This window comes from Cyprinodon variegatus, unplaced genomic scaffold, assembly GCF_000732505.1.
Source record: "Cyprinodon variegatus isolate N-32 unplaced genomic scaffold, C_variegatus-1.0 Scaffold256, whole genome shotgun sequence".
NCBI lineage: Eukaryota > Metazoa > Chordata > Actinopteri > Cyprinodontiformes > Cyprinodontidae > Cyprinodon > Cyprinodon variegatus.
In genome coordinates this window covers 477900-488628 of record NW_015150709.1, presented here as the reverse complement: position 1 = coordinate 488628, position 10729 = coordinate 477900, and the positions used below count along the sequence as shown (strand labels likewise).

Sequence of the window (10729 nt, the reverse complement as noted above, 5' to 3'; positions counted from 1 at the left end):
TATATATATATATATATATATATATATATATATTCAGTTCTGGGCAGTTTCCCACGTAGTTCTAACAATTGAGAGAAAAATGCTGAGGGGCCAGCAACTTCAAAGTAATAACTCAGGTTAAAGCAGGAAACTAAGCGATAAGGTTTTTTTCTATATCGCCCAGCTCTAGCCTTAATTGACATTAAAATTCACTAAATGTGATTATCGCGGCCTTTAAAATGCTTTATTAAAAAACATGATTATAAAAACAAATTCACAATATATTTGTGCGAAACTGCTTCCAGTTGATCATAAAACCGGAAAAGAAGCTCGAGGTGAAGAAAAAGCAAGAGATTGAGGGGAAAATGCAAATTTTGAGCTGGAAAACGAGGAATTCGGGACATGTCTGCTTGACGGTAAAGATGACGAAGGATTTGGCCATTTTATTATTATTTGTAAGAGCATTAAATGACCATTAAAAAGCATTAAATTAGAGTGACTTGCAGGGAAAATCTGGTAAATGGTCTGTACTTCTATAGCGCTTTTTCAAGTCAGGAGACTTGACCAAAAGCCCTGGGGCTCACTGATGGAAGCGAGGCTGCCGTACATTACAGGGAAAATATGCTAAAACATTAAATGTCCACCAAAATATGCAGCTTGGGAGAGTTTATGCAAATATCAACTTCAAATATTTAAAGTTACAGGACCTGTGCAGGTTAAATATCTAAACATATTTAAGTCCACATGATTGTCTTATTTCCTTCGTAATTGTAATCTTGTCTCTCTTTTCTTGTTCTTTCACTGAAGCTGAAGAGGCCCAAGCGAAGCGTTAGCACCTCACCTGGAAGCCTCAACACACTGCTCGGTCTCAGGGGAACAGAGGGAGCAGGACCAACACTGAGTGGATCCTGATCAGTGTTGCTCCTCATCTCGCGTCCCTCGCTTTCAGATCAGAGGGATGTGGGACTTCTCTGTATTTAGGGGCATCAGAGTTAAGGGGTCTGGGCAATATTTCTTTAAATATATCAAATGTATGGCTGTTTCATGGAGAAATGCTGAAAGGTTTCAGTGGATCAGGACTTTTACACAGTGCTGTTAAAATAATAATGTAAGTTGGTAAGATCATTCTGCTTTTATAAAGAAATGTCATAATTTTTTAACTTAGAATTATTGTTCTAAACTCCACATAAGGCTCAATAATCCAGCCCTGCCTCACGCACATGTGACCACAGCTCTTTCTTTGTGTCTGTTGTTCCTTCCGTTTCTGACACGATCCTCAATATGTGGTGTCACTGTTTGTCTCCTGACCATTTATTTACATACCAGCTCTGTAATACTTAATAATAAAATGATCTTTCATTTGCATTTAAAAAGGAAATGTATCCCATGAAAAGTCTGATTTTTCTCAAAACTTGAGCAATTATAGAATTGGCATGAACATAAATGGTTTGTTTACTGCAGAGAAATGATCTGTCAGTTTATTTCCCTGTCTTTCATGAAAAGGTAACTGCTAACATTAACCTGCTCTGTCTTTTTGATGCAAACATCAGATTAAGTGGACTTAAATGTTACCCTGAGCGGGAAAACCAGTAGGTGGTCCACAAGAACCACTGACTCCACACAATGTAAGATTGTTAATCGTGTTATTTTTCTCCCACATGATTGAAGGCATTTTTAAAAATAAAGTCCTGAATTGGTGAGGCTTGAAGCAGGGGATTTTGATCTGCAATTGTGATTATTTTTGCTGTTTAATCAGTTCTAACACATATGCCAAAACATAACATGTTGATTTAAAGTGACACTAATACACCGTAACAGGTTCTATATCAAGTTTATTTTTATTTTTTTTCTTTCAGCTTATTCATACCAAAGTTTGATTGCATAGATCTGCCATTCACAAACGAAAATCAGAGCCATTTCATTTGAAAACAGAGCCCAAAGAGCAGCACATATAAAAGCAAGATGACTTTTGTAGAATCTCGGAGTTTAAATCCCCAATCAAGGGTTGATTGATTCGATAAAACAAACTTCAAGGGATTATATCAAATAAAATGTATGTTATTAGCCTTATGCTGTTCGGGAAAAATACAAAATAAATATATTAACTCCTTGTGAGTTTTGGTGTCTGAGCAGCAGCCCCTCCCTCACCTGTGAAAACAAGCAGATGGATAATAGTTAAATAAGAACGCTCCATCCAGGAAGCATCTACGTTAACTGTGCTGTTCCTGCACTGTAAACAAACACCCACTTACTCTGATCACACAGGTGATGTGAGGCCAATAATGTCCGTTTAAAGTTGAGACAAACTTTTTTTTTTTTTTGCAACTGTTGCACAGGCCAGTAACCTTGTAGCTCATGTCTAAATCATGAGAATGTTTTTTTTTTTTTTTCCTCAAAAGATCTTGGATGTTCATCTGTCAGAAATGGGTTGATATCACATCATCCTGAAACAGTTTAATGTGAAGTTTTTAATCTGGGTTGAAAAAGAGAAAAAAAGAAAAGCCATAAGTTAAAACTATGTACTGCTACAGGATTTATTTCATCATATATCAACCTATAGGTGACTTTGAAAGGCTTGAACTATAAAGCAAACCAATGTTCTGCCACTGACTGAACTCAAAACTTTTTTTTGTCAAAATACCTCCAGCAGAATTGTACATCATCTGTAGACATGTCAGAAACCACCGATACCAAAATAAGGTTACAATTATCCAGATGTGTCACCAGTGACTGTCTCCAGGAAAGTTATCCTCAGCATGTGCTTCATCTTGAGACTATAGAAAACTCATTCAGTTCTAGTAAACAAGAAGTATAGTTTTACAATTATAAAACTGTAAGAACTTTTACTTAAGGTTGTGATAAAGTTGATAAAGATGTAAATAAGTGGTTGGATGATGTCGCTTTTCTTATAGGTTTGGACTGGGCCATGGAGTTTCGCCAATTTTATGCAGCCTGGACAGTTTTGTGATAATAAAAAGGAAGTTGAACGTATGGCAGCTCAAACTGAAACTCCATTCAAGTACACACAGTTGTGTCGTTACTCTGGGTAACGCAAGATTATTAACTGAAAAAAATTATCTAAACCCACAGATTCGGAATTGGGACAAAAATTACCCAAAATTAACTTGATTAATAGTTTATTAAAGCAAAATTTAAAATAAACATTCATTAGTGCAAATACAAACTCTGTGTTATATATTACAAAGATGCAATATAGATACAAATGGAATTAAAATGACTCTTACTTATAAATGCAGATGGGACTTCTTGAATTAAGATTAAAGTGTGAAGTTGTAAATTTACTGTTAAAACAAGATGAATTGTCCTTTAACTATACATATAAATTTTTCTTAGTAGGAATTGAATATTTTTTATGTATAAAAAGATATATCCACTTAAACGCCACCTTATCTACTGCCTGAAAAAGGCTATAAAATAGTCAACCTATGTAGCCGCACACTTTTCCATCCTTTAACCCAGAGTTGATTAGCTCTACTAAAGTTATTAACATGATTAGTTTTCCTAATTTCAGTTTTTTTGATAAAAACCTGGGGTCAAAATTCAGATTCCTCAAACAGCAGCTACTTATCTTCACTTGTTCTTTTCCACATGGTCCTCTCCCCATCCTGAAGGGAAATCAATCAGAGAAAATAACACCACCACCACCCCTCATTCCTGGTTCTTCCTTCTAAAAATCTTCATATTCTTGTCTTTTAGAGGCAGGTACAAGTGCTTCGTTGTAGGAGATCTTGTTGGACTAAACAATGGTTTGATTGAAATACTGCCTACAGATTTGGTTAGTATTTAAAATGACCTGTGTAGCTAATAATTAGACATCTGATCACTATGTATAAACCTGGACACAAAGCATATTACCACCATAAAAACTGAAACTGTAAAGATGGTAATCTCTGGTTATCTGAGAAATATTTTTTTGTGCATTTAGTTGCTTCCACCACTAGACTGCAGCATCTGCCAGGCACCGGTGTTTTCATCAGAGCTTTCAGCATCTATTTTAAGATCTATCCACAACTGCTTCAATATACATGAAAAATGGTCTGATCAAAGTATAAAAGAAGGAACTTCGGTGGAAAAAAGAACTTAGTTCAATCTACAATAACAGCAATCAAGTGAAATGATATTTAAAATCAATAGGTGAATCTCATTTTCTGTTCATCTTTATTTTCAGCTGCTAAACATATGCACACAAGTTCCTCAAAAAGGCAACAGGTGACTAGAAAGGAAACTGCATGATAAGCTGGACATTCCTGTTGCCTAGATACTGCTATTAAAACGTAATGAAGCTTTAATGGCCTTAAAAATGGAATAACGGCTTTAAAGTTGTTGCTCAAAATGCAAACTGTAAAGAAACTAGTGGCAGTAAAATCAGAACATTTTTGAAAGTCGGGACAAAGATGTCTCAATCTGCTCTGATAGTTTCCTCTTTCACACATTTCACATCCTTGTAGCGCTGCAGAACAGAATATTCAGAACATCAGAGCAAAAGCTTAACAGGAGCACATTCACAGGCCACAGTGGTCTGCTGGGTAACAAGGATTTAACCTCTGCTCAGCTCCCATTGATTCTGATTGTCTGTGGGGTGTTTAGGTGTCTAACAATGCTGTGAGAGTGAGACCTTGTAAAAGGTGGGGAAACAACTGCTGCCTTTCGCTGCTGACGTTTCATCCGTTCAACTTCCTCATTAGCTAAAACAAGAACAAAAACCAGGGCCAGAACACCCGCAGAATCTCACCACCAAGGCAGTGCGAACCGGCTCACCTGTCTCTTCTGCTTCTGATGAACTGACCCAGCTCTGGAACCTGTGTGGACCTTCTTATATCGGATCAGGATCCATCTGAAGGCGGTTGTGGAGGTCTGGTAGAGAACTGGTTTGGACCCCAGTGCCAGCATGCTGCGACAGTCTCTGAGCATCCTGAAGCAGTTTGGCTCGGCAGCAAAGTAAGCCTCGGATAAACTCAGCTCTCTGTCAGCTTTACACATATTCAAAGGCTTCATGGGTCTTTTCAGAATGCCAGGTTTCAGTTGATCCATTTGGATAGGAAATGCATTCATACCCCTTAAACTTTTTCATGTTTTCATCTTGCTACAAACCAAAACTTTCGATTACTCTGTTGGGGTTTTATTTGATAAACAGAAAGCAGTGCAAAATCTGGAAGTTAAAGGTTTTTGGTGGAGTTTGCAAGTGTCACACCATACAGACTCAGTCTACTGTAGAACCACCTTTAGCTGCCGGGTCCAATTGCAGGTCTTTCAGAGTTAGTCTTCACCAGTTTCTGTTACATACCGTCCTATTGGATGAAGAGCATTTGTAGACAGCAACTTTCTTTTTATGTAAAAAATGTATGAATTTTTGTCTGTACTTTGACTAGGCCATTTTAACCTATGGATATTATTTATCTAAACCACATAACATGGCTGGCCTGGAGTTAAAATCCAGTTTATTTCTACCTAGAAGGCTTTTATCTGATTGGACAATGGTTGAAAAATGAATGCTTTGTTTGGAATCTGAAACAAATGTCAACAATTAAATCTACCTGTGTATTTAACAAATGATGGCAATAAAAGTTTACTGACCAAACTGTTCAGGAAGAACACCAAAGCCTACATTTGGACTTCAATCATTGAATCCTAGAGATAAATGTCATCCTATGCCAAGTCCTACCACTGACTGAGTCCTGTACATCAGACTTGTGCCAAGCACTATTTCTTTGACTGGTCGTTGTTCCGGTAACCCTATTGTCTCGTCATCTTCTTTCATCACCTTCTCCTCCGTTTCGTGTCCCCCCTCCTTTGTCTCCTCTTCCTCCTCACGCCAATTACTTATATTATCCTCTTCCTGGCCTTCACAGCCTCTAATAACAACAATGAAAAAACAATATGCAATTCACAGTGTTAAACTACAAATATGATATAAAAGGGGAAAAAAACTGATAAGGAAAGTGCTACTCAAACAAACACAGAAAGTGAAAAAGCGTAACTTATTAGAGTTTTTCTTGAGCTGATAAACATAGCTTTATATTGATGTAGAAACAGCAGGAGCTGCTCTCAAAATATGTCTTTTTAACTTTGAGCACAGATTCTATCCTGAAATGTTTCCTTTTCTCTGGTCTATCAGGACTAATTTACACTATTTTTGATTGATAAAGCAAAAGCTGCAGCATTGCTGATAATGTTTTAATTAATGTTCTGAAAATACCATGAGTCTGGGATGGAATATGTTGATGTTAGCAGTGTTTGCCCACCTGCTGGAGTCATGTCACTGTGACCCCCTCATAAAAGGTTTAATTTGGCTGCAGACCTCCTCTCCTCCACCCATCTCTGTCTTCCTGTTTGTTTCTTTTTTTAAGACAGCGCCGTCTATATATCTACTCAATGTCTGGTTACTTTGTATTGCACCATCTATCTGCACTTTATGCCGCCACTACCATGCTTCACAGTGGGGATGGTGTGCTCAAAAATGTGGGGTTTTATGGCGTTCTTTCAGCATATTCATCTTTTGGAATGCATGACTAATAGTCCTCCTCAGTCCACTTTAATGTCTGCCATTGGTCTGTCTTCACTCAACGTTTAAAAGAAGAATTGAACAGAGTTCTGGAAGATTCTTGGAAGATTAATTTAACCCTTTTTTAGACTTGTGCTACAACTTTCTTCCTTTTCATTTTGGAATATTAGAGTAAAAGGGTTTGAATGCAGCTCAACATTCAGCTGGTCTCCCCTTAAGGTTTTTGGCCAAAACTTTAGTGTTTTGTGTTTTTTTAAGCGGAATTAAACCCTCTAAATTATGGTTTGTGTGTTAAAAAACAAGGTGAATCCAACACTTCAACACAGAAAGTTGTTAAAGCTAACTTCATCCCCTAAAAAAGCATTTCTTATCCTAGAACCAGAACAATTTGCAACACCCAAAGCCCAAACACTCTGATAACTACTGACTGACTCACTTTTGCAAAACATGTGGGTGACCAAACCTTACACCTTCCTTATTTCTGGTGTTGATGCACAGACCTGCTGCAGCAGGACTACAGGGGTGTATTTGCAGGCAATGCTGCCTCCCTCCTATGACGCATTCTGGTTTAATAATAAACCTAAGCTGCACGCATCCGCAGCACAGCGAACGTTGCCTCCTCTGCTGCAGCAGCACCTCACCCAGTGATCAGTGTGCACTGATGCTGTGACCTTTGATGAGGGAAGTTCTGGCAACACTTGTTAATACATCTGTGTTCAAACCTAAACCTTTTATTTTAAATATATCTTAACTTTACCTGCATGGCTGACACAGACTGCTTCAGAGAGGTTGGTTGTTTCTCTGCTTTGCATTTAAATCCTTATATGTCTTTGCTGGAGGAAACAAAGCACATCTTGGAGGTGCTGAAGCTTATCTGACCCCTTGAGGAACTGGGCAGGGCTTCCTTTAACGTGCAGCTCCAAATCCGGCAACACTTAAAAAGCATCTGCGGTTCTCCACGTGTTTTCAGAGGTGGTTGGAGGCAGGTTATGAGGGTCTATTACAGGGACGCTTATCTGAGAATAGGCCACATAGGGTTCTTCTGTTTTAGCCTTCAGCTTCACAGCAGCCCATACACTCCTCAGGTTCAGTCTTAAAGATGATAAAAACTGTCCTTTTGTCGACTACATCATGATGCAGAGATAAAATTCAGAGCAGAGAAGCTGCAAAGTTGAATATTATATCAATGAAATTATACTAATACCACATTTATGTCTTTTTATACATACAATGTATAAAAATACACAATAATTTTGCCTCCTTATTTAATATTAAGCCGAACTCCACTCTTTCTGTTATAGGTCAGTTGGGAACATGAGATTTTTTTTACCTTTTTATCAGTTCTCAAAGGTTTATTCCCAGCATTTATGTGGAATCTAAGCAGAACTTTAAAAACTTTGCCTCTTTATCTGACATGGAACACACAAAGAAAAAAAAATCCTCCATGGTGTCAGTAGGGCTGTACACCTCCATTAGTTGGGTCCAATCCCCAGATACCTGACGCCAAGATGAATGGGTTCTGATGTGGAACTTGTGAATGAACATTTCTGAAGCGATCCCAACTGTGAAGTACGGGGGTGGCAGCATCATGTTGAGGAGATGTTTTGCTGTAGAGTCGACTTGGAGTTCCAGTCTTAGCAAAAGTTTTTAATCACATGTAATGAAGAGTGAAAGGAAGCCATTAGCTGCAGACAAGCTGGACTATTAGTCTGTGACATCGGAGGGTTATTATAGGATGTTGATGTCTCGACAACCAATTCATGTTTACTGTAGCTTCATTTCAAAGACCAATGTTTGGCTTCCATTGCTTATGATCTCTATTGCACAGTTCATTAGTTTATAGAAACCTTGTAAATAGCTGAAATGTCAAGTTTCCTCTAAGTATCACAAACCATCAACTGTACTTTTATCACGGCTTTAGAACAATTTCTTTAAATTAAAGGTGCTACAGAGGGACCATCCTTTCTCCACCCACTACTGCTCCATTCTATCCAGTTTAACCCCTGACCTGTTAAACTCCAAAAAAAGAACAGTCTTTACTAAGTAATCAAGATAGTTTTGTGGCATATCTGGGTTAAAGTAACACAGCCTTTCACCAGCTTCAACAAAATGGCAAATATTGGATCATCCCAGCAGAACTAAGAGGAAAGTGGTGAACAGGATGTGGAAATGGGAGCAAGGTTCAAAGAGATGCGATGAGAAGCTCTTGTAAAGTTACTGCAGCAGAAAAAAAAAAACAAAGGCAGAAATCTCTGCAGGAGGGAAACACAGGTTACTGACCATGATAACGTGAAACAGGATGATTATAAATTTAAGTCACTAACCTGGTTTACAAGATCAGTCCATGCCCACAGAATGAGGTAGGATCCCGCCGATGGGCTGACAACAAGATTTGACGGGCCCAGAGTGTACCAGACGCTGCAGCCCCAAAGAACAGAGAACAAACAGTAGTCCGAAGACAGGTCAGGCAAACAGATCAGAACAGGAACAGGCAGGCTCAGTGGTTGAGAGGCAGAACAGGATCAGGAAATCTGAAACACCAAAAGAACTCTAAAAACACCCTCATCACTGGCTAGAGAGAACAAGATAATCTGGCCCTGGTAACTGGATGCAAGCATGTTAAATAGAGGCAGGAGCAGGTGGATCACATGAGCAGTGATTAGAAACCGGGCAGAGTTGGACAGGTGAATGAAGTGAATATTTAAGCCAGCTAACAGTGCCAAAATCAGGACAGAACTAGACAAATGCTAAATGTTGAATAACTAAAACGGTTGCTTTCCTGTAAAGGTAACTGACATTTGTTTATAACAGTCTTATTAGGTGTCTCAAAATTAAAAGGACTGAGAATTGAACATGATTTAAAAGTTGTTACAACAATGTAACGGAAATGCATGCATTTCAGTTTAATGATGATATGTTTCTATTCTACTTTTCATTGATTTAATGGATGCAGCTTTACCTTTTTTAATGCTTCGTCAACTTCTTTGAACAGTTTGAAAATGTCCTCAGAGTGAGAAAAGCTCTTCTGATTCTTGAGTATTTAAAAAAAAAAAAGTATTTTCTTTTTTGTGGCTTTGGTTGAACCCAACAATACACAACCGTTGTGCTTCTTTTACGTGGATGAGAGTTTTGACGTGGCTCTATATGCGACCAAAATGGCACCGATGCGTTGCAGCGCACATGACTTGACGTTATTTCATCATTTCAAATTACTGATCTTCTAACTAAAACAAAGCATGTTCTAGGCATCTTTATTGACATATACCTACTTTTTGTTTAATTGTCTTGGAGAAAAAAGGGAAAAATAAACATTCTCTGTTGTTAACCACCTGATTTTCAGCCTCATGAAAGCAACGGCTTAGTCTGCTAAAACTATTGTCTTTGAGTCAATAATTGCTGGCTGAACCAATCAAAGTTCATTGATCGACTAGGATTTAGTCAGTTTCTGTCTAGTAACTGCACATATTAATTTCTGATGCAGTTATATTTCTTCCTGACACCGAATCGCTGTAATTTGCAGAAAATTATAAATCTTTCCTCGGTTTCTATCAGAATATTTGTGTCATATATTCAATTCTTTCTATTAACTGCTATTAATCTGTTTTTATTTTCTAGGGACTTTTCTTGAAACCCTAAAGCTAATGATTGCTAATAAATCCAATATTTCCTTATGTGAAATCCTTGCCAGGTCACAAGATGCCACTGACCTTCTGCATGAGGACCTGGTTCAGGTGAGACATACATATTTGGAATGCCTTTGATTTTTGCTTAAAGTTATGTTATACTTATGTTATTTATTAATTAATTATTTCATTAATTGGTCTAAGAGCATATATGTTTATATGTTTTACTCTTGTTTAGGCTTTTAACTCATAATAGCTGACTGAGAAGAAAAGAGCTCAGGATGCTGACAAAAGTATAATAACAATTTTTGCCTGCGAGTGTAAATACATATGTAATCTCACATTTAGTCTAGTTTATCAGGCCCGGATCACTGAATAAATGCTCTAAACAACAGCAGGTATATCAAAGTCTCCAGCTTAAACTGGTGTGAATAGTCATATGGGGATTTATCTAGTCAGGACATCAGGAGAACTATTTTTAGAGCAGGAGCTTGGAGATCTGACAAATCAGCACAGCATCGAGATTTAAGATTTCTCTGTTCCAGAGTTAATTTGTTTGTAATTTACCACAGTGACAAATGGTCAGTGGTGCCAAAAGTACACA

At 37.8% G+C, this 10729-nt stretch overlaps 2 protein-coding genes across 2 annotated transcripts in view; both read left to right on the top strand.

The window, feature by feature from the left end:
• Positions 1-1695, top strand: part of LOC107089570 (28 kDa heat- and acid-stable phosphoprotein-like) — an 8486-nt gene extending 6791 nt beyond the window's left edge. The window contains exon 6 of the mRNA XM_015382450.1: positions 787-1695. Coding sequence (XP_015237936.1) covers positions 787-812 — 26 coding nt within the window. The 3' untranslated portion in view covers positions 813-1695. The remainder of the gene's footprint in view (positions 1-786) is intronic.
• Positions 1696-4433: 2738 nt separating this feature from the next.
• The window catches only part of LOC107089559 (SH3 domain-binding protein 1-like), a 23309-nt gene continuing 17013 nt past the window's right edge, over positions 4434-10729 (top strand). Inside the window, exons 1-2 of the mRNA XM_015382429.1 lie at positions 4434-4938; positions 10191-10233. Of these exons, the coding sequence (XP_015237915.1) occupies positions 4889-4938; positions 10191-10233 (93 nt within the window). The 5' untranslated portion in view covers positions 4434-4888. The remainder of the gene's footprint in view (positions 4939-10190; positions 10234-10729) is intronic.